Source organism: Gallus gallus, chromosome 2, assembly GCF_016699485.2.
Source record: "Gallus gallus isolate bGalGal1 chromosome 2, bGalGal1.mat.broiler.GRCg7b, whole genome shotgun sequence".
Lineage (NCBI taxonomy): Eukaryota > Metazoa > Chordata > Aves > Galliformes > Phasianidae > Gallus > Gallus gallus.
This window is the reverse complement of record NC_052533.1, coordinates 55994632-56022179: the sequence shown is the minus strand read 5'-3', so window position 1 is coordinate 56022179 and position 27548 is coordinate 55994632. Positions and strand designations below refer to the sequence as shown.

The window sequence follows — 27548 nt, the reverse complement described above, 5'->3', positions numbered from 1 at the left end:
TGATCTTTAAGGTCCCTTCCAGCCCAAGCCATTCCATGATTCATGCTGTGGAAGGCATAGAAAGCATTTATACCACTTAATCTTCACCAGTTTGCACAGGCAGACAGCTTTATCTAACAGATTTATTTTCTGTTATTGTTAACAAGATGATAAACTAGCTGCTATGGTTATAAAAATTAGCTTTGCTTGCTACTTAATACTTTGAAGTGTTAAGAGCTAACAGATCCATTTTCCTTAAAAGTACTTTAGCATACTGCTTTTAATGAATTCTCAGTACCTCACTGTAGAAAACACATTTAAAAATACTTTGATGCTACAGGCGAGGTAAAGGGCAGGGAAGCTGAGGCAGCAGTGTAACAGCAGAAACAGAGTAAATGTCCCAGTTTTCAGACGTGCGTAGTATTCTCAAATGTAATCTGTGGATGCTTTGTGCCCTTGAAAATCAAATCTATGGATATTTTGTTTATTTCAATGAATTTCCTAAGGGTTTAGTGCTTTATTTGTGGTTCACAGTCGTAGGATTAGCTGTATGTAGGCCAATGAGAGCTCATCTGAAGACTGATAGAGAAGGGTGTTTACATTTTCATTAAATATGTGCTAAAATAAGTTTGGGGTGAAGGACTTTGTGGCCTCTTTCTTTAGTTATGCTCGGATCTGTCAAAGATGCTAAATACTTGGACATCTTTTCCAGCTTCATGGTCATTAAAGGTGATTGTGAAGTTGACCTACCAAAACAGTACTTCATCCTGTCGCGTTCCGTCTATTAACTGAATGCTAGGCTCACCTCACAGTAGATTTTTCCTTGTGTGCTGTCATCCAAGTGCTGAGTGGCTTGTTGCTCACTGCTGTTAAGAGAGTGGTCATTAACTGACAGGAGACACTTAGTGTTTTGTACTGTTGAAAGTAAAAAGCACGTTGATGGAATGGATCCAGCTCTTCCACAGAATACCATGCTGTATTTTACTAAGTACTTCATGTGCAGTTAAACCCCACTCTTCATTTGCATGCTCAGGTTAGGTATCAACGGAGTTGCATGATTTAGATCAAACTTCTCAATAGCAGCAGTTCATTCCAAGAAAAAAAAGACATCACATTTGGCATGTTGCTTAACGTTTGAGTCATTATAAGTTCTTTGTTTTTAAGGCTTCTTATCATCTCAAATTTGAGGATAGGTACAAGTTAAAAGTTATATTGTCTTAGTAAATAAATAATTTTTTAAGATATTGTTTCCGGAATGCATGCCTTTTACTCTAATTAACCAGAAGTGCTACAGTACACTGGAATTTTAAGCACAAGGGGTATTTTACTGTTGAAAACTGCAGTGTATTTAGTGTTTAGATGTCCCTGGGTTTAAGTGAGAACTGAACAGTTGCTGTAAGAATGATCAGTTAGAGGTTAGGTGCCTTATATTTTTACTAATTATCTAAACATAAACGGGGACTGTCCACTAATAAAATTTCTTGCGTGGAGCACAGTAATAAAAAGGATAAAGCAAACATGTGTCTGGAGTTCTTGGTAAGCTGGAGCCATTAAAAGCACATTTTCATACAAGCAAGTACAGAATTGTACAGTGAAAATGAATGTGAATTTGCTCTAACAGAAGTGGAAAGTCTAAAAAGGATTTAGAGGAAAAGCAACTGAAGGTGAGTTCCTACTACAGTATAAACTCAAAAGGGTTAATGCAGCCCTTGAGTAGGGAGCAGTTATTACAAGCCAGAAGATTTTCTGGTTGTATGTGGTGCTGGTGAGACTGACACAAGAATAATGCAGTCAGTTCTTGCATTCATTTTTGGATAGCTTTTTCATTAAAAAAATAAAAATAAAAAAAAAATAAAAAAAAAAGGAAAAAAGGAGAAGCTGCAAAAAAACCTGTACATATTTAGGCATCTGGAGAAAATGCCATGCAGTAAGAAATGTAACATTTTCATTTGTTTAGGTTGTCAAAAAGAAGATTGTAGGGTGACCTGATGAAGCAAAAAAGAGGTTTTTTGGGGGGGCGTGAAAATATTTCAACTAGAAGACCATCAAATTAAGCAGAAAAGGGATGTGTGGTTCAAAGCTGTAACCTGATAAATTCATATGGGAAACTAGTTGTCTGTGATCACTATCACGGTAATTAATTACTGGGGCAGACTAGGAAGAGAATTAGTGAATCTTGTATTTTTTGATGTTTTCAGTTCAAAGCTTGATGCAAAGGTTGTTAACCTTCAGCTAAACACGTTCTACTTAAATCAGAAGTAAACTACTGATTTCTCTTCAAGTTGCAAAGGTGAAATGCTTGTGATATAAAGGAGATCGGAGTAAATGATCTGTTTTTCTGTGCCCTTAGATTCTAAAAGTGCAGAGCACCTGAAAATAAGCTTTGTTCTGCCCTTTGCACAGAGGACAGTGGACAGAGTGGAGATGGCTTTTTATTGAGACAAAGGTATTTCTGTAGCACGAGGAATAGGCGAAGGATCACTTAACATAGCTTATTTTATGTAATGTTCCTTGCCTGCTAACTCAGTCAGTGCAGATCAGCATTATATTTGAGTCGTGCCAGGAGTCATACACGGTGGCTGATTTTGGTCCTACATAAATGGATGTAAATTTCTATGGAGATGTTCTCAGCCTCAGTGAGTCTGGGCAAGAAGTCAGGCATCTCCCATGTGGAATGGCTTGTAGGATCAGAGACCTAAGTTGCATGTCGTCTGTGCGTGGTTCAGCAAGCCAAAGTAGCTCATCAAATAATAGTGTGGAGAGAAGAGAGCTCATACGAATTCAAAGTCATGCTAATCATCCTAAGTGGTATCCTAAGTACCTTGTGTAAAATCTGTGCCCAGGGATAGCTATTTGGTCTGATTTTGCAGTCTCCTAATAAGAAGAAAATGTATCTGCATCTCTTCTGGCTAAGGAACAAACAAACAGTAAATATTGTTTCAAGGACACACAGTACTCAGTGTGTACATTTTCCAAGCTATTTGGCTGAAGTTGTTGTTGTGGTTCTATGTCAGAGCTGTCCTGATAGGTACTCTGATTAACAAGCAGTGGTCTTTCCCCTGAGCTGGCATTTTCTGGAATGCAAGAGATTTATATGCCACCTTATGTCCTGTTACTGCTACAGGGAAAGAGAGGAACCAATAATGAACAAAACATGCTGAAGTACAATTTTTCACAACCTGATCTTTTAATATGATGTGAATGGACCAGCTGTTACTTCCAGTGATGTTCTGCAAAGGTGTAAGTGACCTCACATAGTTGTAAATGTAAGACCTTGAAAGAGTCAAGTAATTCACAAGTGCACGAGGAAGTTATGTGTTTGCCTCTCTTTTAAAGTACTGAAGAAGAATCAGTCAGACATTTTGTTGATTCTATTAGCTGCTCCAGATGTTCTTGATGACAGTGACAATCCCTAGTGGTAAGAGTATAGGAAGGATAGTTTTCCATGCACTGTAGCCATCTTGTTCTGATTAATGGTTGCCCTGATTCATCTCAAATGTTACTCCTGTCAGTTAGTTATGAGCTTCAAGGTGCTGCACAATAATTGATAAAGCTGGCAGAATTAAATCCTAAGCTACTTTCAACTTACCAAACTCAGACATGTATTCTGTGCTTTTTTTTTTTTTTTTTTGGTTGTTAGCTTTTATTTACTGATTAAATCAAAAAACACCAATCCGGTGATGTGCATATTAAATGCTTCCAAAAATTTCAGGATATAGAAGTGACTTAACCAACCAGGTTGGGAATATATTACAGAAAAAGCTTTAAGAGCACAGTTTCTTGATGAGAACAGAAATTTCATCCATTTCTACTTGAAAAAGAAAGCTCCCTCCTCAAAAAAAAAAAAAAGGTGATAAGCGCAGAAATTAACATCAGCCATTTTGTCCTAATTCCCAAAAGCACTGAGCTTAATCATCTGTAGTGGTATTGTGTAAAAGCAGAAGAAAATCAGATGGTAATGGTACTTCCTCCTTCACTGTGCTTTCTAATGTTTTGGGAAATGCTAGTCTAATTAGAGATGCTCTGATAGGAAATTACAGTTCAGTAACCTTAAGCTGAAGAGCATTACAACAAAGAGAGAGATTCATAAATAATTAAGTTAATAATATCTAATAAAGAGGCCTGAAGCTACTTAGCCTTCTAAGCTTAATTTACACACTGTGCTTCAACGTTCATGGGAAATAGATAAATTGTGAATATGCATTTTAAACTTGTGACAAAAGATTTCATTTTGCAAAGGCAGACAACTAATTTCAGACAAGGTTAAGAGGATGTTGTGTAATGAGTTGCCATGAGAAGCTGCTGACGTATGGGCTGGAGAAGAATGAGGTGGGTTGAAAACTGGTTGAACAGTTGGGTCCAGACGGTGGTGATCAGCGTTGCAAAGTATGGTTGGAGGCTAGAAACAAGTGGTGTATGTTTGCAGTCAATTCTTGGTCCAGTTTTGTTCAACATCCTTATTAATGATCTACACAATAGGTCAGACTGTACTTTCATCAAGTTTGCTGACACAAAAGCAGAAGTTCTCCTGACACAATACTGTGAGGCGTGGATGATATTCCAGAGAGTCATGCTGACATCTAAAGGAGACAGGCTGGAGAAATGAGATGGCAGGAACTTCATGAAGTTCAGCAAGGAGAAGCAAAGAGTCCTGCAGCTGGGAAGGAACAACCCCAGATGGTAGGACATACTGAGGACTGCGCAGCTGGAAAGCAGTTTGACAGAAAAGGACATAGGGGGCCATGTGGACATCAAGTTGAACATGAGCCATCACTGTGACTTTTCTGCGTGGAAAGCTAATGGTATCCTGGGCTTCATTACCCCAAAAATAGCCAGCAGGTTGAGGCAAGTGATCTCTCCCTTCTAATTAAGTGTTGGTGATGCCAACCCCCAGAGTACTATGTCCAGCTCTAGGCTCCACAAGAGAGTAAAAGAGAGACACGGAGCTACTGAGAGTCCAACAAAGGGCCATAAAAATGATGAACGGTGTGGAGCTTCTGTCCTGGGAGGAAAAGGTGAAAGAGCTAGGACTGTTGAGCCTAGAGAAGAGAAGGGTCAGAGAAGTCTTATGAATGTCTATAAAACCCTAAAAGGAAGGTGCAAAGAATACAGAGTCAGGCTCTTCTCAGTGGTGCCTTGTGACAGGACAAGAGGTGGTGAGCATAAACTGGAACACAGGAGGTTCTCTCTGTGCAACAGGAAGCACTTCTGCACTGTGCATGTGCCTGAGCACTGGTACAAGCATCCCAGAAAGGTGGTGGAGTCTTTCCTCCTTGTGATAGTCAGATGCCACCTGGACATGGGCCTGGGCAGCCTGCTGTGTGTGACCCGGCTTAAGCAGGGAGAATTGTACCAGCTAGACCCAGGGGACCCTCCCAGCCTTAACCATTCTGTGATTATTAACGTTGATTTGAGAGGAGTTGTTATTGTTGGTGCTTTCGGTCCTGATTGCACTCTATTTGAGGCTCTGGAACGAAGCTTTCCAATTCCGTGGAATTCTTGATCTAGCACTTTGTTTTGTGACTATTCAGCTATTTTTCTGCATGTGATACTGAGGTCTTCTGAATTCTAATTCAGCCACGTTTGTGCTGCATAATTTGTTGTCATGAATGGAAGTAATAAAATTATAAATTACATTTTTCTTAGTGGAATAAGCTCTTAAAGGAATAACCACATAGTGAACATAAAACACATTTTAAAAAAATTCACTTCTGGAATTGTGAATAACTATTTATAGTATATAGGCACTGAGGGTGACTTTTTATAAATAGAATCTTAAGGAATTGGACTAACTTATTTCCCCGGGGGTCATGCTTTATGCCATTTTCACAGCTCTCCTGTTTAAATGCAAAAGCAATGAGCTTTGGTGCTATATTTATGGCACCTGTACTTGTCCCCTACATTGCTAATTTGCATTTTATATTCACTTTGCACAATTTGCCACAACTAGCTGAGTCCAGGAAAAGACATAATAACTTGGTTACATTTGTGACTTGTCTGTTCTACAACATCGTAGACAGTGAAGTTCCTATGGACTCCTAGGATTCATGTTTGCTTTCACATTCACATGTCCTTACTTAGTGGACACAGCACTCATAGCATTACAGAGCTGTATATTAACTAAAATTAAGATGTTCATCTCTTTTTTCCTTCATAAGCTTAAATTAAGTTTTCTGCTCAGATGGTACTTACTTAAAAAAGGCCAAATTATGGGTTTTGAGTATCCCTTACCCGCAGCCTTAGTCATCAGAATAAGCAAAAGTTCGTTTTGATGTTTGCATGCTCCATCTTTGTCATGGAAGGAAACTACACTACACTGCACTCATAAGAGAGAAGCTAGACTGTATTTACTAATATACATAGGTCACTCCAAAGGTAATGCCTCTTATTTATTTCTATGAAGGCTTCTATAGATAAAACAACCACAATAATACTGTGTGATAGAACAAATGATCAGCTACATAACACTTTCTAAATATAGTCACCATTAGCTATGCATTTCAACCAGTGATGAACAAGAGCCTGCATGCCATGCTCATAATTGTATAGCTGTAGCAAGAGCTTGTCTTTCACTGTCACTGTCACCACTGCTGAGATGCACCACCTCACTGTTTGGTTTCCAGAAATGTTCAGCAAGCACAGATGAATGTCAGTGGATGCCATTTTTACCACATGGAGGAATTCAGTGACACACCTTTGCTTCATTCTCATTTTCATGTCAGACACCATTTTGTCAGACTGCCCCTCTGCTGCCATCTTCTGCACGGCAATAAAATGTAATGAAGTATTGGCAGGAAGATTCAACCTCTACAGCCATCCTACCAAATCTGCCTGTGACGTTATGGTCCAACATAACAAAATAGGAGGCATTACTTTTGGAGCAGCCCTTGTGGTATGGATACAGTATAGTGATTTAGCAAACATTAATTGTAAATAAGGCAGTGACTTAACAAGATTTGAGATGGCTGCATACACGTATTACAGCATAGACACACTCTCATAGAAGACCATCCCATTGAGTCACAAGGTTCAGGGTAGACCTCCTTGCTTTCTGAACTCCTTGAACCACAGAGGTAAGGAGCCTGGGTGCGACCGGATCCAGTCCTAGTCACAGACTTTGTTGATGATTTATGTCAGAGGGATTACGTGTGTAAAATCAACCTAAGATATGATTTAGTAAAGCTAACAAAGGCTAAGACAAACTATTAGTCACTTACCAAAGATACGTATCAGCAGGGAATCTTGATGTAGGAGTGTAAGGGATCTCTGTGCAGGTGTAACCGGCTCAAGGGGAGATCTTGTCATGCAGCCCAATGCCATGCATGAGAGCACAAGGGGCTCTTGGGCTTCTTACTGTTAATGAGGTTAGATGATTGACTCATAGTCATAGTTTGCTTTTTAGGCACATGCTTGATTGGTCCTCAGCTGTTGAGCCAAGTGTCTGCTATCAGTTCTTTTGTCCCTGTCTGCCTCCTCCCCTTCCCCCTTTAGTTTGAGACAGATTGGTGGCTGTTATCAGTACTGTTACTCACTGTCCTCCCATGCAAGGCCTTGTGTACAAGGCCTGGTCAAAGAAAGGAGCTGAGGGAAGAGGGGAGGCCAGGGAAAGCATACCATCACAATCTACCTCATGTAGTTTCATGTCTTATTTTGTATTGTCTGTACTCGGATTATGAATGCATTTTCATACATTAGCCTGGGAACTAGGGTTCTAAGCAAGGAATTTTTTAATTATTATTTTCATAAAAGAAACCATCTTAGTTCATACAAGATGCACTTCTTAGTGTGTGGTATCCTTACTACCTGAGACTGAAGAGTAGCTGCAAGGTTCTGCAGTGCAAGTCTGACTCATCGTTATTTGTTCTCTCAGCTCCTATCTGATGGTTAGAGAAACTTGCTGTGCTCATAGCTTTTCAGACAGCTTAAGTTTGACTGACAGCAATTGAAACTAATGAGGTTTGAAAGATAAAATGGATTTTGCTTTTGTGGGTCACACACCTAGCTTTAAAATCAAGTAGTTAAGGACCTCGGCACTGTACAATCTAAACCTTAAATGTTGAGTTATGTGGGGTTTTTTTGAGTTGTCAGCATCTTTTAGCTGGCTCCCATGGAATCTGCAAATCCTAATGGCAAAGTATTCTCTACAAATACCAAGAAGTACTGGTCATGTCCTTTTTTATAGAGAACTGTGCTTTGCCTGTAATTCATCTGAATTACACAGTCCTCAAGTAGAAGAAACGTGTGATAATCTTTCTTTTACGAATCTACACCTAAATCTTTACCAATTATCCAAGTCCAACTATTTGTCTAAGAGTATCTTAGTATCCGTTTAGTTAGTAATCAGGTTTACGATTGTTGTATGTGCACATAAGGGAAACACATCTGATGCTGCGAGTCCTCAACATTGCTATTTGGCATAGCACTGCTCAGTGCCACAAGGACTCTTGTTGTCACTGCTATGCCCTCCTCCACCCAGGCCTCCACCTGCCTGGAAGGCACCTGGTCAGGTGGCACACAGCACACCAGCTTTGACGGCACTGATCTGAAATAACCCTTCTCCTTTTGCAAGGCTTCTCTAAGATGCTAGTGAACTGAAAATGATTTAGAGAATGATTAGTTATTACTGATAATGCTTGTGTGGACAGAGTGCTGCAAAGCAACTGGTAGTTAGTCATGGCTACTTTTGGAGAGCTCGCTCCATTTCTCTTTCTGCTTGGCTTGGTTGCTTCTCATGGAGGAAAAAAGATTAGAATAAAGATTTCTACAGTGCACCTTCCCCTGAAAAAATGTCAAGCCTTCCTGCTTTATCCAACCTATTTAAACTTCAGCAGATATGTCTAATTGTTTTGTCATGGCAGCCTCATCAGGATGAAGTATAGGAAACAGCCACATTAAAAAAAAAAAAAAAAAAAAAGTAAAAAAAAAAAAGCTGAAATCTTCCAAATCTTTCTCTATTGTAGCAGGGGTGTTAGGAAAACCTGAGAGTTTCCTTTAGGCTGCAGGCAGAGCATGATGCTGTGGAACAGCTTTACACAGAGGCCCAGAGTGAGACAGTCTGTGGACCCTCTGCCCAAAATTCCCCATCACAGCAAAATTACAGCCTGATCTGTTCATACCATGGTTCTTACAAATTTAGGGTCTCAGAGCAGGGTCTGGAATAGCTTCTCCTGGGTAAAGAGATAAGTTTTTATGGAATAAGGAGCTGCCTTGGAAGATTTGGAGTGCAGGAGGTTACTGTATAGACTTTGGGAACCACCTGAGAATCTATGTAGTATTTTAGGCTTAGAAGTAAAAAAAATGGAGACAGCATTTCTTTGTACTGTTAGCTTGGGGATGGAGCAGGAGCTGAGTAAGATAAAATTCCCATTGACTCATTAATAACTTTGTGATGTACTAATGAACTCTTTCTGTCTACAGAATGTCTTCTCATGAATAAATAGCAGGCTCAGGTTTTCTTTTAAATATTGTATAAATATGCTGCAATATGACATTAGTGATAAATAATTAAACAACTAAGACTCATCTGTAAAAGCACTGGTAATTCTGCCATGGTATTAACTGGTTTGTGTTTGATGCAGTGTGGCTCACTGAGCCAAATGTGCTTGTTTTTAGTTTCTTTTAAATTTCTGTGGTTCTACTGCCATAGGTATCTGTACCTCCCAAATCTCCAGGTAAATCATCCAGGGAGTCTTTGGAGCAATTTCATGGTAATAGTTGCCTAGCCTCCAGTTGTGTTTGTAAAATTAATACAGCAACTCAGTATAGCCTGTGTTGTAATATCCTCAGGGTACAGCAAATATTCTGCTCTCCATTGATTCTTCCACTGCCTTTCGCAAAACCACTTGTGCTGTATGGTAATACTGAGCACTGTCCTGGTGTTTTGAAAGAGAGGAATCTTTTATTTATGTGTAATAAAAATAGCATCTTGATATTCACCTCAGAACTCCAGGGTATGTCACTATCCATCCCAGAGGTTTGAGATGAAAGAAAGCAACCATATTTATGTTTGGCTAGATCTCATATAACTAGGCCGGGGCAATGAACTCATTGATGTGCATAGAACTAAAGCATTTAAAATTATACTTACATTTTCATTGCTTAAAATGTGGTGATTGAGATGAAATACAGAAGTTGTTGAAATTGAGGAATTTTTATAGTGTCCATGGGGACATTAAAATTCAAGACAAATTAAGATTGGAGTGGCATACAAATGGGAAATTTTGCAGTAGCTTTTATAACAAAGGCTGAAGAAAGGACTATAAAAAAGCTCTGAGGTAGGTGAACTTCAAAAAGGTAAGCACAATATCAGTACCAAATAAACCATGAAATACTGAGTTCAGCAGTACTGCTGATATCAGCAACATTTTTGAGAACAACAGCGTAATTAATTCTAGTCTGTTCAGAATAATACTCATTAGTTAAAGTTAATACAGTTTTTATAAGGTTATGAAGTTTCCTGAAATATAGTTCCTGATGTAGGAACTTTTACTTCTGTAAGATACTAGAATTAGTGCTACATAATGTCCTCCCTCAATAAAAATGGCGTTTCTCAAAAACTTATCTCCAATGTTAAATGTTTTACACATTTCTATTAGATCTTAAAATAGCAGGCAAGTAACATGAAAAATCATCACCCAGTGTATGTGGAAAGACACGCAACTGTCTCTGGTTTTGGCCTAGAGTTACTCAGGTGTTTTGTTAGTGGTTTGGGAGAAAATATAAAGTGTTTGCAAACAAAATTTACACATAGCGTAGAAACAACACATTAGCCAGGTGCTAGAAGTACCTGGCTGTAGACTCGGCCCTGTAAACTGAACTGAATTGAATGGGTGCCATGAGATGAGTTTGGCCCTCTGCTAGCCAAATCCTGACAAAGGAGCCTTGTCCATCGCTGGCTGTACTCGCAGGACGTGCTGCAGGGGCTGGGGCATACTGCAGTCGGGGCTTTAGTCCCAGTGCTCCGTTCTCTTCAGACTCTGGCTTGCAGATTCATTCACAAGCAGAATGCCTCAGCCATAACGGAGTGTTCACTTGGATAAATCCCAGCCCTCTGACCGCTCTGGCATTCCCATGCAGGCACACCTACATTATCCTTCTCCCTCTGCTCCAGCTAAGCCTGGATACAAAGAGGAAATACAGAGAATAGTGTGAAGGTCCCAGCCCTCCAGTACATCCTGAGTTGTGATTGGAACTCAGCACGCCGTACAGAGATAATGGCAGAACAGAAATTCCAGCACCTTTCAGAAAAGTCTGCACACAGTTTCCATGGGAAGAAGATACGGATGTTTTTTCCCCCTCCATAGTTATCTGCCTCTGCACACAGTGCAGCCTAATCCTAAAGTAAGTCATGCAGTTTCTATGTTGTGCTTCAGTATTACAGAAAGCTGTTATCATTGTCTTGAGCAGAAGAAAGAAATATGGAAGAGTGCAGGCTTTCACAGCAGTCAGATCCATCCTGCAAAAATTCATCCACTTCACCAATTCATGAACACAGCTTGTAGAGTTTCAGGGCAAGGGTAATGCAGGAGCAGATTGCCAGCTGTGACTGAGCCACTCCCCAGCAGGAGAGCCAATCCAGCCAGAGGCAAGATGTGCAAATCCTTCACTTGCTTTCAATTAGCAAGATAAAGGGAAAGAGGGGAAAAGAACAGGCTTGAAAGAAAGTGTAGGAGGAAAAGAGCAAGGCTGACTCTGTCCTCCTTTCCTCCAAGTTGAAAAAACAGGCACCCCCAGCCTCTGTGGCAGGTTACAAAAAGCAGTAAAACTGATGTGGATCACTGAAATAGAACCAGCAATGAGTGGGAGGCAGGAGGAGAAAAGCCTATAAAACGAATTGAAAGAAGGTGAAGGAAGGGGGATGCTAGGGAAGAGGGAAAATAAACTTCAAAGTGCTGTAAAGAATCAGTTGTTCTTTTTAATCCTATTAGTAAGTTATAAAAATGTGTTTTTATGAGTGAAAATGTGGCGTATGTAACTTGGCAGCAGCTCATCACCACACAGGCATTTCAGTTCACTCCCCACCATGGGGTGGAGGAGAGAATTGGAAACAAAATAGAAGTCGTGGGCTGAGATAAAAACAATTTACTAATACACAAGAGGAAAACAAAAACAGAAATGTGGTTATAACAACATACATAGCCGCAATGCAATTACTTGCTGACCAATTAACAGCACCAACACGACAGCCACCAGCACCATGAGGTCTCACCACCACCAACCAAGGCCAGCAGCCCCTGAGTAGTGGCCCTCCCCAGACAACTGCCCACAGCATTATGGCCTTCCATATGCTGTCACGTGCTATGGAGCAACCCCTGGTTCACGTCAGGCATCTGTCCTGGCTCCACCCTGCCTCTGCCCCGCACCATCGTGGCGGCAGCCCTGGGTGTGCTCCCCTCACTCAGCAACAAACAAAACATTGGCTGAAACCAGGACAAAAAACAGGACTGAGATTTTTTAGTGTGTGAGGCAGGTATGAAAAAAAGAAGAGGATGATGCTAGGCTTAGGAGGCTCACAGTTGCATACACTGCTTACGTGTTTGTGAGTACAGCTAGAGACAATAGTGTTGTTTTTTTCCCTGATGTTAGGTCAATGGGAAAGAGTTCATAGTCCTACTGTAAGGCAGCTCTGTCTCTCTTTCTTTCAGAGGAAAGTGTTGAGTCTGTATGTTGCTACTTCCTGTAGAAACTGTTCAAATTGCACCTAAGTGCCCTTGGCAAGTACTCAGCCCCACACTGGTTCTGCAGTGTTTTGATATATGCTGCCAGTTATGGGAGATAACCACCATCTTAACATTGCAATCCTGCCACGTTTATGAAAAGCAAACGTGCTCTAAATGCTGAGTGTCACTGCTCAAGTTTTTTGAAGCAAGGCTGCAGAACTGTGTCTGCCTTGTTTTCAGAGTGCTAGAATAGCAATTGCAAACTAGGATTCTCCAGAAATCAGGAGATGAGTTTATTTGCAAGGTAAATGGGCTTCTTCACATAAAAACTCAGGACCAAGCATTTACTTAGGTTTGCATAGAATTACTTTTAAATGATTATTGTAGTTCCAAGCCCCAGGGGCTTTGCTGCCATTCAGTGAGACCTGGACAGGCCGGAAGGTTAGGTGGAAAGGAATGGTTGGAGGTTCAACAAGAACAAGAGTAGAGTCCCACACCTGGGGAGGAATAACCTTATGTATCAGTACAGGTAAGGGGATGACCTGCTGGAAATGAGCTCTGCAGAGAGGAATCTATGTGTCCCAGTGGGCAGTAAGGTGATCATGAGCCCACAGTGTGCACATGTGGCCAAGAAGGCCAATGGTATCCTGGGATGCATTAAAAAAAGAGCACAGCCTGCATGTCAAAGGAGATTATCCTCACCATCTCTTCTGCTCTGGTGAGGCCATATCTGGAGTACTGCATCCAATTCTGGGCTCCTCAGTTCAAGAAAGACAGGGAACTTCTAGAGATAGTCCAGTAGAGGGCTACAAAGATAATTAGGGGCCTGGAGCGTCTCTCTTATAAGAAAAGGCTGAGAGTCCTGTGGCTGTTCAGCCTGGAGAAGGAAAGACTGAGAGGAGATCTTAGCAACGCTCAAAAATATCTAAATTTCATATATCAAGATGATGGAACCAGTGGTGCCTGGCAACAGGGCAAGGGGAAATGGGCACAAACACACACAGGAACCTCTGTACAAACATGAGAAAGAACTTCTTTACTGTGAGAGTGATGGAACACTGGAACAGGCTGCCCAGAGAGATTGTGATGTCTCCTCTGGAGATATTCAAGACCTGCTTGGCCACTTTCCTGTGCAACCTACTCTAGAGAACCTGCTTTATCAAGGGAATTAGACTTGATGATCCCCAGAAGACCCTTCCAACCCCCAATCACATTTCTGTGATTCAGTGATTCTATGACCATAGACATGTTATTGAACATAGAGGTTGTAGGTAACTAGATTCCATTAATTGCTTACGTATATCTTAAACATAGCCACGTATAGGCAAGTAAGATGGGGATATCAGATCCTGAGACCCAGCTTCAACAGCTTTAGCAAAGGGCATCATTTCATCTGCTAGTTGAAAGTTACAGGAATATATGTATGTGGAAGTGAGCACAATCCCCTGTTGTCATGGGTTACCCCCTCACATTTCCAGAAATGGAGAAGCTTCATCGTAAAATGCCTCAGGGCTTTCCTGATCTTGCAGGAGGGCTATTTTGGAACCTTATTTGTTTTCTGCAGTCCAGATTCCAAAAGCTATTCCGTAGCTATTTCCTCTCCCGCTAACACTGTCCTTTAGGTTAATAATTCAGAAACACAGAATAGTTGAAGTTGGAAGGGACTTCTGGAGGCCATCCTTTCCAAACCTCTGCTCAAGCAGGGACACCCAGAGCAGGTTGCTCAGGGCTCTGTACTGTGTACAGGCTTCTGAATGAGTTCTCTCTGCAGGCAGCTCCTGTGGACTGAGCAGTCCCTCTCATCCCAGCTCCTACCTCACCTGCTGGTTGCCATTACTTTCATGGTAGCATTGCCCATGCAGTGAGTCTTGAATAACATTGGCTGTTGTAGCATAACCAGCCAGCATGGGAAGCTTGAGCTATCCTGTTTGATTTTGTGCTGAAGGGTACTTAGGAATGATAATGAAGGATTAAGCAATTAAAGATTAAGCAATTAAGCAGTGGAAGAATGAAAAGGATTAAATGCCATTCTGTGATCTGAGCTGAGGACTATAAACAACCAGGTAGCAGATGAAGATGGCACTTTCAGCTAGTCCACATAAATCTGAAAAAGAACATTTGACCACACCATTAAACAGTGCGTCTCTTCATACCCTTGGTGTATGTAGATAGAAACCATGCCTCTTCTCTGCGTTCATTTTATGATGGCAGACAACTCAAATGCATCTGTCTGTTCTTAAGACATCATCCTTCTGGAATGTGAGTGGTTTTTGGACAAAATTCTTTGCTTATGTTGGGACTCAGTGAGCTCCACATAAAGATATCAGTTGTTTTGTGTATGTGTGTTTATTTGCTAAGCAAGTACTTAGTGTCAAGACTTGTGTCAAGGGCAAAGACTGACAATTGTGGGAAGCTGTGGGTATTCATTATAGTGAAGCAAATTACAAACAGTAGAAAACCAAAGGAATACAAAGTGAGGGAATACTATCCCATGAGGAGGTCACTAGGCAGTGAGAATGCATCAGAGCCTTAAGAAGTATCCTCAAGGAAAATGTTGCCCAGAGTGCATTGCTCCTCCCTACGTTCTAGCATAACCCCTCCATCCTTCTGTGCAGTGTGATCAGGCCAGGAGATAGATAGCATCAGCTGGCTGCCAGAGCACAAACCGTAACCACAGGTTGCTCCCAGCCATAGCCACAGAGTCTGAGGAGTTCTCAAGATCTTTAATGTCTTCTCCAGCCTCTCTCTCTGTGGTACTGTTCTGCTACTGATAGGCATCTGAAGAGCTGGGAATTTGATGGTGTTCATGGGTATTTATGGTCTCTTTAATTCTTCACATGTTGCGTATTCTTTGCATTTCTTAGTTTTTGATTGCTTCCCATAAAGCACAGCCAGATAACACATTTCCCTCCAACAAACATTGTTGCTTTTTTGAGAAGTGGATGGGTGCAGGTGTGAGAAAAGCTGGTTGAGAAGAACATATTGATGGACATTTTGTGCACCTGCACTACTAGTTGCCTGCTTTCCATTCTTCCCAGCAATTCATCTCCCTCTGATATTCAGATATATGTGCCCAATCTGTGTTAAGAGGACTACAGGATTTGCAGGGAAAAAGGTTAAATGGGTCTCTTGGCTTAACATTTATTACTTGGAAACCTCCAGCACTAACTTTGGTCGTGCAGTTTAGAGCTGTGATCACAGAATCACAGGGTTTGGAAGGGACTGCTAAAGATGAACAAGTCCATCCCCCTGCTAAAGCAGGTTCCCTACAGTAGGTCTCACAGGAGGCTGTCCAGACAGGTCTTGAATATCTCCAGAGAAGGTGACTCCAGACCTCTCCGGGCAGCCTGTTCCGGGGCTCTGTCACTCCGACAGTGAAGAAGTTCTTCCTTGCATTAGTATGAAACTTCCTGTGTTTTGGTTTATGCTCATTAAATACTGTTAAGATGAAGCATGAAAGCTGAGGCACCTCCACGGCCCAAAGCAGCAGGCTGCTTATGGATTGAACACAGTACCTCTAGGAGCTGGTTCACTTCTTGGGCCTGTGCAGTCTCCTGGATCGTGAAGGCCACCAGTGTTTGTCTGTTTATTTTTAGCCTGTTCAGTCTGCAAGGGTGGTCACAGACTACCACCATACAGGGATAAACTCGTGCACATGGTGTTCTCTTCCCTCCCATTCACCCTCAGACCCTTTTCTGAGCTTTCTTTTGACGCAGCCATTTGGCTGAATAGTTGCATGTAAGAGGAGTGATTTGAGACATTGATGTGAGGCATGCAGAGGTAGGAATATCTCAGGAAGCCCTTAGATTCAGACTGCAGCTGAATAACATGGCATGCCATTTTACAAAGTGATTTGACTGGCTTTGGGTTTTGGCACACTCTGAAGTGAGTACTTTCTGGCAGTTAACATGTCTTTGGTCATCTCCCTTATTCCTGTTGGTGTTCCATGTTTATTTGGAGCTTCACCAGCAAAACAGAAGTTTACAGGCTGAAAGGTTTTGAAAAGTAGTGATTTGGGGCTGTATTGTATCGGGGTCAAAAGAAATACAGAGAGAAAAGTCTGAAGTCAGTGTAGGTCCTGCCCATCTCCTCCTTACTCGTCCATAATGCTATATGGGAACAGTTGTACAAGAGCTATCTCATATCAGTGATACCACTAAAAGCTGTTCTTGACAACCCTCCCCCATAAAGACAGTGCTTTCATTACCTTTTCTAGTAGCTGGATGAAGCACAAACTAAGCTTTGGTTGCAGATCAAAGTGTCCACAGCAAGAAGCAGAGGGCTCTTCCGTGGCCCCTTGGTGACATCACAAACAGAAACCGTTACTTTGACTTCACAGCCAGAGAACTTTGAGGACAGACTGTGCAGCAGCTGAATCATCTGAGCCTAGGAGTACAAGAACTGCTCACAGCGGGCGAGCTGCAAGTTCAGACTGACCCCAGCTTTAATGGCCAGTGTACCAAATGACAACAGCAGAGTCTGCAGCTGGTCAGCAGGATAGAGAAGCATGCCAGTGCCTTAGGGCAGGGCCTGCACCGTTCCAGCGCTCTGTCAGCAGACCACATAGTGAGAGTCAGGCACTCGTCCTTACTGTGAAAATTGGCTGGAGAGTTCAATCAGAAAGTCACTTTCCATCAGGATTTTTTTTTTTTTTTTCCTCATCAGAAAATGCCAGTGTGAGTGGAATCTTTGGGTTTTCTTCTTGTGTGTGCAGCTGGTAATGTTGATTTTGCTGGAACATTTCTCAGGAAAGGAGTCTTCATTTCAGAATAATTCTTGGGACAGGAGAGGACCCTGACCCAGCGAGGTAGTGCCAGGTTGTGGCAAAGCCCATAGCCTGTTTCCACGCTGCCTGCTTCAGAGCAGAGCTGGCTTGCTTACCTGCCAGGCAACCACCCCAGCTGTTGGACTGCTGCATAACTGGAAGTGTGTTGGGGAGAGAATGGGGAGGAAAGGGGCATCCATCCTCTGTCTGCAGGCATTCAGTGAAACAAACACTTCGGCCTCACCCCCACATCTGGCAGGAACACCATAAGGGGCTGGGCTGGGGGCTGCCTCTCTCTTTGTGACACCACAGCCAGGCTACAGGGCACGTTCTGTACAAGGGCCTTTCTCAGGAGGTCTCTGTGAAGCTGCCCTCCCATGCTGAGACCTTGGTTACATCAGAACTTCAAGCTCCATGTTTCTATTAAATAACAGTTTGATCTGGCATGCACAGAGCAGCATTTAAAAACATGACCCAAAAGGCAAGAAGAAGAGAATCAAAATAACCTTTCAGAAATGCCATTATTTTAAAGCTTATGTAAGGATGCAATTCTTCTCACGGTTCTGGGATTTTTTCTTAATATATACATTTTACAGGGAGATAAATCCCTCTCTGTAAGGGGCAAAGAGAGTGGGACTGAAACTTCATCCATGAAAGTACTTTGGAGCTGCTGACCCTACAAAAATGTGTGCAAAACTACACAAGAATCGAGATGAAGAGAGGTCGTCTGACATTTGACGTCTCTTCATATCAGAGAGGGAAAGATGGTGTCACAGCCTGGGACATTCTAGAGAAAAGTCAGCATTTGTTCTCAGGAGAGACCAGAGGACGAAGCAGGGATCAAGAAGTCACTTCACAAAGTCCAGAATTGTTCATAGGCACAGTCCAGGGGCGTGCTAGTGAAAGGGACCCGGCATCCAAACCAAAACACTTCTGAAAGGAGGCCGCAACGAGTACCACGCAGAGCAATGAGTACAGCTGGATTTGAACTCTGGTGACACCAGCTTTTCTTTTTGTAATTTTCTCAGTAGTTCCTTTGGCAAAGAGAATGTGTCCCCAGAAGAAAGACTGTGGTTGGCTTTTTGACAGCAAATTTCTGTAAATCCTTGTGAAAGAGGCACTTTAATTTAACTGCACAGAATTACTCACTAAGACCTTCTTTCTTTTTTTGTGTGTGTGTCCTGAATTGACGTTAGCATATGGTTCCAAAATCCTGTGCAACTGCAGATATGTTTTTACTATACCACTGCTTTTTGTAATCAAAAACCTAGAACACAGTTCATTTAATTACACGATAGTACACATGTTTAAAAAATGGTTAAGTCTTTTAGTACTAGGAAGGCGTAATGGCAGTGTCTTTTGTGCTTGCCATTCATTGTTTTTTTTTTTTTTGTTCAGACGTCTAAAAGGCAAAAAGAAATGTACAAAAACCATAATAATTTTTTTCTGTGGCTCATTTTTATGAAGCGAGATATGAAAGTGTATATAAACTTATATACACTTTTATATATATATATAAAATGAATAAAAATATTTCAGATGACAAGATAAAGAAATCTGCTTAGTTAGAATGAGAGCAAGCTATTTCACCTAGAAAAAGCAAAAAGCAGTATGTTGTGGTTACTATGCATGTTTATGGCCATGATAAAACTTGACAATTTTTTGAGAACATGCAGTTTTGACAGATTTGTTTTGGACAAATCTAGAACACTACCCAGTTCTCTTGAGAGTCGTTTTTTCTGTGTTCCGATCACTAATTAATTATTGGTTTCTGTTCTTCCCATCTGTATGTATGTTTCTTTGCTTTTTGATTTTATTTTATTGAGTGGGAAAAGAACTCAAAAAACCCAAGCAGGGTGGCAGCATCTGACCGGACTCCTGAATACATAGTTAAAAGTTCTGGAAAGGAAAATTGCTTTTTTTTCAATGGCATAATCAAAGAGAAAAAAAAATGCAGGCAAGAGCAGCTGCAGGCAAAAGTAGTAGAGCACAAAAGGCATTTTTGCTGTTAGTGTTTGTGATTTCATGTGAGGATTGGTTCAAGTCATACCTAGATGCAATTGAAGCACAGTCCAGGGAAGGAGAAGACATTTAATCTTAAAAAAAGGCCTCTGGCAAGTGAACTGACACACGGGTCTGCTTTCTAAGATGTGCAGAGACCCTCTTATTCTCAGGACAGCTACTGGACAGAGCCTGCCCTGCTGAGATTGCAATAGGTTAATAATGATATTGAGGAAGAGCAGCACTTCACTAGAGATAATTACGCATTAGCTAAAAGAGGTGATTGTTTCATCAATTAAAATGAACTCTGTGGCAGAGCAGTATCACTCCGCTCTGCTGAAAGTAAACATCGCAGCATCCATAATGTTTGCTGCCAGCTGCAGAAAGTGGGGAGAGTGGAAAAAAGCCAGAGGCCACCATTAGCTCTGGATAGAGCATGTTGCAGCTCTTTATTGCAGTGATGAGTGAAGATGCTGGTTTGGTTCTACTGTACTGGATGATCCAAACCTCAGATGCAGCCAAGCCTTTCGTGCTCCGCTGACGAAGCTTGCCAGGCCGCTCCTGTGCTTGTGTTTGTGATGTAGTTCTACAGGAGGAGTGGAGATATAAATAACAAAGTTGTAGGTTTGTGAACCTACACAGGATAAACATGTCACAATGTAGTAGGGCAGGTCGAGTCTTATGGAAGATGTCTCCACTGGTATTCCATTAATGAGGGACAATTTTCACCCATTTGCTCCCCCACCAAAGCTCATACACAGGACTTTGGAGGGTTACCTTTCCTTCTGCGCTAAAAGTGGAGACCGTGGGGGCCAGTTAGATGCCAAAATAACAGTTAAACTTCTTAGCATCTTTGTAGGTCTATTCCATGCCTAAATTATACATAGGCTTCACTGACCTCAATCATTGAATGGCAAGAAAACTATATGCAGCGCATGTCAGAATCAAGACCATCAGCTAGATCTCTATGCTAGATCTAGATCTAATCATAATTCTATGATTCTTGATTTTTTCAGTGAGGCAGATATAAATTCTAGTCATTGCATCCAATAAATTAGAGAAGAACTTAAAGACTCTGAGCTGCTACTCTAGTAAAACAAGATTTTCTCTCCATATCAGCATGACCCCCTGGGAAACAATGGGATGTGTATCATGCTAATAGAAAGTGGAATTAAAAAAGCCCTACAGTCATAGATTCATAGAATGGTTTGGCTTGGAAGGGACCTTTAAGCTCACTTAGTTCTAACCGCCTGCTATAGGCAGAGACACCTGCCTCTAGACCATGTTGCACAAAGCTCCATACAGCCTGGCCTTGAATGCCTCCAGGGAGGGAGGATCCACAACCCCTCTGTGCAACCTGTTCCAGTGTCTCACCACCTTCACAGTAAAGAATTCCTTCCTAATATCTAGTCTAAATCTACCCTCTTCCAGTTTAAAGCCATTTCCCCTTGTCCTGTCACTACATGCCCTCATAAAAAGTCTCTCTCCAGCTTTCCTGTAGGCCACCTTCAGGTACTGGAAGGCTGCTATAAGGGCCTGTGGAGTTTTCTCTTGTCCAGGTTGAGGAGCCCCAACTCTCTCAGCCTGACCCTGTAGGGGAGGCACTCCAGCCCTCTGATAATCTTTGTGGTCCTCCTCTAGACCCACTCCAACAATCCTTCCACATCCTTCTTGTGTTGGGGATCCCAGAACTGGACACAGTACTCCAGAGTCATAGAAGCACAAGGTTGGAAAGGACCTACAAGATCATCTAGTCCAACCATCCTCCCATTACCCTTGCTACCACAAGATCTCATGAGAGCAGAGCAGAGGGGCAGAATCAGCTCCCTCGACCTGCTGGTCACGCTTCTCTTGATGCATCCCAGGATACGATAGGCCTTCTGGACTGCAACAGCACGTTGCTGGCTTATGTTGAGATGTCAACCGACACCCCCAAATCCTTCTTCTCAGAGGTGCTCTCAAGCCATTCTCCACCCAACCTGTGTCTGTGTTTGCCGGATTGCCAAAATCCAGGTGCAGGACCTTGTGCTTGTCCTTGTTGAACTTCATGAGGTTGGCATGGGCCCATCTCTTAAGCCTGTCCAGGTCCCTCTGGATGGCATCCCTTCCCTCTAGCTTGTAAATCTTTTATAGTGTTTACTACAAGGACCATAAATTCAGGCTCTGAAGATTCCCTTTCACACTGACATCTCTTTATTCATTTTCTTGGAGAATAGCACCTCAACATTTTGGGTTATGTCTTGGGGTAATAAGTCTGTTACGTCTTCGTGATGACACTACTCTTTCTGCTGACAGCCCTGGAAACTTGCATCCAGTCACACCCCCACATTTGGGGAAATGCTGTAGCTAGTGAGGAAAGTCCCATCACTCCTTTGCTGTTGTGTTTCACAACAAGGATAAAACAGTGTATAAACACTTAAGGGGTGATGAAATTAGGATCTGTTGCTGTGCAGTAAAAGTTTCCTCAGCTCTGTGTAGCAAGAAGACACCTGTGGCTAGTGTGTGGGCAGAACTGTTTGTAGTTCTGCTAGATTCTCAGATTGTCTGGTAGTGAACTGGAGAACAGCTTGACGCAGCCTAACTGCTCTTCTATAAGATTTCTTTGCTGTAATTTAGCATAGGCAAGCAGAATGAGGTTTTACATTTGTATCTGATACCCACTGCGTTCACTGGGAGTTACATACCCACTACCGTGGATGAGCTCCTAAAGGCTTACAAGAGTTTTCATGAACTGTTCCAAGTCAAATTAGTTCACCAAATAAATACACACATCCCTTAGATAAATACACACTTCCCTTCCTCTCAAAGCCACCAGCACATTAACACTTTTATGTGAGCATTTACAGAGAAAATGGTACCAGCCCTATAATTGTCCACATACAAATATATTTAGAGGAGCTGATTATTATTCAGTGGGAGTTACTAGCAGCAAAGTAGCGAAGAATTACCACAGTATTTCTGTTGTTGAATTCACAACCAAAGAACAGTCATCATCACCATTATTGTTCATCACTGATCACATGCTCCAAGGCTAGCTTGCTTTGAGGCTTTGTAACAAAAGAACTGGGGTTCTGTTTATTTTCCACTAACCTAGCTTGTGGCACTTTTATTCTAACCCTTTTCTACCTCATAAAGCTTGAAGAGGTCATCTTGATCCAAAGAAGGCTGTAGAGAACATATCTTAATGAGGAGCAGCTGTGGGGATTGGGGTTATCTACCCTAGGGAAAAAAAGGCTCAGGGGAGCCTTATTGCTCTCTGCAATTACCTTAAAGGAGGTGGTAGCAAGTCAGAGGTTGGTCTTTTCTCCCAAGCAACAAGAGACAACAACACAGGAGGGAATGACCTGAAGTTGCACCAGAGGAGATTTAGTTTGGATATTAGGAAAAAAATTCTTCAACAAAAGGGTTGTGAAGCTTTGGAACAGGTTGCCCGGGGGAGTGGCTGAGTCGCCATCTCTGGAGGTATTGAAAAGATGTGTAGATGTGGTGCTGAGGATGTGGTGTAGTGGTAGGTTAACAGTTGGACTGGATGACCTGAGAAGTCTTTTCCAACTTAAATGCTTTTATGATTCTGTGGTTATTATTTGTTACAGATTTCATAATTAGAAATGGTCTGTCAAGTCCCTCTTCTTTTTCTTTGAGTAACACCTACATTTGTCAGTACTTCATATAAGCTTTTTACTTTCGGGCTAGTGGGTTAATAATTGCTCACTGTCATTTCAAAAACATTCTATATTCTGCGAGCACCACAACATAAAATCTGTAGGTATTTATGAGCCCTTTATATGCAATTTATTGATAAGGAAAGGTGGAATCTTCATTTTATCAAAATCTTTCAATTGTGTACTAATCATTTCTAAAAGGCGTTAAAAAACTTGGAAATGAAGTGTGAGCCACCAGCCTTTCAGCAGGGGGCTGTCTGGCTGACAGCTGATAACATAACACCAAATTCATGGCAGCCTCCAGAACATCATTAACCTGTCCTGCAGCCAAGGTCATGGCTAGTTGCTCTGTTTTTCAGTTATCAATTCCAGCTGCTCTTAGTAGAGATGATTATAGCTTAGCAGCTAGCAATTTGTATCACTGTAACATGGTATTGGTACTTTTAAGAACTACAGCTCTGTTTCTTTGGTTTGTTCTATAACTAAATTTTTTTCTATTTTGTTTTTCCTGCTCCTTTTCCCCCCAGGGTGAATGTTCACAGAAATGCTACGACATCTTTGTGCTGGAGACAGTGTGCGTGGCTTGGTTTTCATTTGAGTTTCTCCTGCGGTCCATCCAGGCAGAGAACAAGTGTGCTTTCCTGAAAACCCCGCTCAACATCATCGACATCCTGGCCATCTTGCCTTTCTATATCTCTCTCATTGTGGATATGGCCTCCACAAAAAACAGCAGCAAGCCTGGTGGGGGAGCAGGGAACAAGTACCTGGAACGAGTGGGCCTGGTGCTGCGCTTCCTGCGGGCCCTGCGCATCTTGTATGTGATGAGACTGGCGAGGCACTCGCTGGGGCTGCAGACTCTGGGGCTCACTGTGCGCCGCTGCACCAGAGAGTTTGGGCTCCTCCTGCTCTTCCTTTGCGTTGCCATGGCCCTCTTCTCACCGCTGGTGTATTTGGCTGAGAGTGAACTGGGAGCCAAGCAAGAATTCACAAGCATCCCTACCAGCTATTGGTGGGCTGTGATCTCCATGACCACCGTTGGCTATGGGGACATGGTGCCTCGTAGCATCCCTGGACAGGTGGTAGCCCTGAGCAGTATCTTGAGCGGAATTTTATTGATGGCCTTCCCAGTCACTTCCATCTTCCATACCTTTTCCCGTTCCTACAGTGAGCTAAAAGAGCAGCAGCAGCGAGCAGCAAGCAGGCAAATGCACCAGCTGGAAGAAAGCACGAAACTCGCAGGTGGTGGCAGTTCCCAGTGGATCACTGCTGCATCCCCTCCAGATGCTGCCAGGGAGGATGGCCGGCCAGAGCTGGACCAGGAAGCCAAGAGAAGTTGTTGACTCTCCATAGCTAAAGCAGTGAGTTGGCAGCACAAGAAGCAGTGGACATGAGGGGAAGGATTGATCTGCAAGAAGAACCCCCCAAACTGCATATATTAGGGACAGACACACACGAGATTGTCCTTTAAGAGCAACTTTCGATCTTAAGGGCTCACTGAAGAGTGTCCCTAGAAACTCTACCAAGTACAGCTTCGCTCCATTGCTAACTGTAGGGCAGCTCTTTTCTCCTGAGCACCTGTTTTTGTGAGCCCCTGGGAGCAGCCAGCCAGGAGGCCGTAAGGAAGCACAGTGTGGCCGGGTGCTGCTGCTGGGGCAGTGAGCGTGCCATGTCCTCCCAGCTTCACCACTGCCTGTGACGCTCCTCCCGTGCACCCCACACCCTGAAAGTCTGTTCCAGCAGCCCTGCCAAGGAACGCAAGGAACGCAAACCTGAGACAACCAAAACGATGAGTAGATGAGAAGGACAGAAGAATCCCAGAAGAATGACAGAAGAAAGCTTTCCAAGGGGCTTGGTTTGCTCTGTCTTAGAAATCTGCACAATGGTCTGGGCTGCCAGCCGCCAGCTCCAACTAGTGCTGTTGCTCAGTATGCATTATTTAGTAAATATGCGTATTTACCACAGTAAGCTTTGTGTCTTAGCCCCATGACAGAAATATACATAGACAATCTTCCTGACTATGGTACTGAATGTTAAATTATTGGGTTCTTTTTCTTTGCTCACTGTAGAATATAACAAATACCTTTAGTAATCACATCTCTCCACCTTCTTTTAATTGTTTCCATCTCAAAAACATATTTAACGGATGAATAAGCCTCAAATATATGCAGCCCAAGAAGGGGAGGGCAGCACTAAGTCAGCAGTGGCTTCCAGCTCTGCATGATCTGCCCTGGCGGTGCTGTCAGGGATTGCAGCCGTGTCCAAACAGGTGGTCCAGGATGCAAGAAGTCAGCATAACTCCTTCAGTGGGCTCTGGCCCGAGCTGCAGCGCAACAGCTGAGACCTGCATTAGTTGTTCTTTTCTCCTACTAAGAAAAAGACATTCCTCTCGTCTAAAAATCAGAATTATTATTCTGGCTGTTCCTCTCAATTTTGCATAAAAATGCAGTCACTGGAAAGACGGATCATATGGTGGTATCCACGTTTGCTTATTGATGCCATTCCCGTGAGTTCTGCAGTACTCCATTGTGCAGTTTCACGCTCAGAGGAGCTGTGCAGCTGGCCTGTGTATGGCAGCACACTGCATGCATCTCAAAGGACTCCTACTTTCAGGGAGTAGGAGATGGAGCACAGTTGCCTCCTGTGCCTACACCTCTGTTAGTATTAGCAGAGCTGTAGGACCAACCATGGTGTCACCTTCCTGTTTGCCTCTTGCCAGGAAGGGAGCAAGAGCAGCTGTATTATAGGTGGGATTTGTTGGGTTTTATCAGCTTATATTATAACACCTATCCTACACTAGCAGACTTCTGTATTGAGCTGTTCCTTACAGGAATGGAGCAAGGGAAAATAAGTGTGACACTTTATTTTAATAAAAATTGGAACCTTTGTTGCCGAACAAGTGCATCTGGTAGTGCTTACGATTCAGGTGATGACATGGGAGGTGGTATTTCTCTGTGCTGATGTAAAGGCGTGCATCCCAGCGTTCAGTCCCAGTCCCCTCCAACAAACCAAACACGGCTGCCTGCACAGGGCTCTGCCTGCCGTCCGTGACCCGGCCACAGGGAACTCATCTGCTTGTGCCAGCAGAAGGGCCAGGGGATGCGGGATGCTGCCGGGGCTGACTCAGACTCCTGGCAAATCAATATCAGCAATTACGTTGCTGTGACTCACTGCAGATTTTAATTTTTTTTTTTTTTTTAATCCTGACACAGGAATTTCTTGCATTAAGGCTTATTAAGGTTTGGCACAGCACTGTGGCTGGCTAAGTGCACACCAGCAAAGTGAAGAGCATGCGTGGGCATGGCATGGCATGGTGATGGAGAGAGCATTTGTATGCTCCATCTTCAGGTAGGTCCTGATGGATTCAACAGGCAAACACACATCTGAAAGCATTTCATGGCATTTTATATTCCATGCACATCGCATGCTGTTCAGAGCTACACGTCTGACATGAATGCAGTGATCAAGCAGCCCTCTGCAGGGTGCAGAATGCATCTCCTTGGGGTGGTGAGGACCATGAATCAACAGCGGCATTATCTTAGTCTTAGAAGAGCCATCTTAGAGCAGATATCCTTGAAGAATGAAGAGTTTCACGCAGGCAGTGCTAACAGATAACCATTAATTAATGCCTTTTTTGGGCCCACAGCATGAACAAACTGCACTGAGACACCTAACTGCATCTCAGCAGCTTTGTGGAAGGAGATGACACATCGTATTATTGCTGTGCTCCATTAAGTTGATACAGTCCTACAATAGTGAGTTCTTTGTAATTTTAAACGGCATATAATTAATTCCAGCATGCAAAGAGTTTTATTAAAGTGACAAAACCCACTCATTACGTCTGTTAGTCAGGCCTGGCTTTTAATAAAGTTTCATTTTATCCATTGAGATGACAGATGAGGAAACAAATATAAACCAGGAGCCATTTAAACAAATTATTTTCGGAATCTATATAAAGTTCTGATGCACAACATTGCTAGGCATAAAAGGTAACCAGAGGACAGTGAGTTCCCCCAGCATGGCTGCTACAATAACTGATGCTCACTATTTTGATCAGCAGCTGGAGAATCGTTGGCTTTGTGTAGGTTTTCCTTTGACACAGCACACAAATGACTGAAGGCCATTTATCTCTTACCAAAATGCTGCACTGTTGTCTGAATGCATGCCAGTGCCCGTAGGTAGCTGTATGTTTCTTGTGAAGCACAGTGTAGTACTTGATGGGCGTAGCACATTATTTTTGCATCAAAGAAAAACAATGTCCTCTGTGTAGTACGGGACCAAGACTCTCTGCACTTGGGAGCAGAGCTGCCTCTGCTGGGCGGTGCTTAGCGATGGTACTTGTGGGGTGGGACATGGGCAGCAGAAAGCCCCCGGGCCCATAGGATGGGAGCACTGAGCTCCCAGATCAGAGGCTGAGATGCTACACGTGCTGGCCAATAGGACTAGGTAAAATGCAGAGTCTGAAGAATGGAAATGCAGAATACA

General features: G+C 42.7%; 1 protein-coding gene across 10 annotated transcripts in view; it reads left to right on the top strand.

Annotated features, from left to right (window-relative positions):
- KCNG2 (potassium voltage-gated channel modifier subfamily G member 2) overlaps positions 1-25959 on the top strand; it is a 72135-nt gene extending 46176 nt beyond the window's left edge. For 9 of the 10 annotated variants that reach the window (XM_040675801.2, XM_015275836.4, XM_046918681.1 and 6 more), the window contains one exon: positions 23594-25959. In XM_040675801.2, the coding sequence (XP_040531735.1) occupies positions 23594-24406 (813 nt within the window). In that variant the 3' untranslated portion in view covers positions 24407-25959. 10 annotated transcript variants of the gene reach the window in all.
- The last annotated feature ends 1589 nt before the right edge of the window (positions 25960-27548 follow it).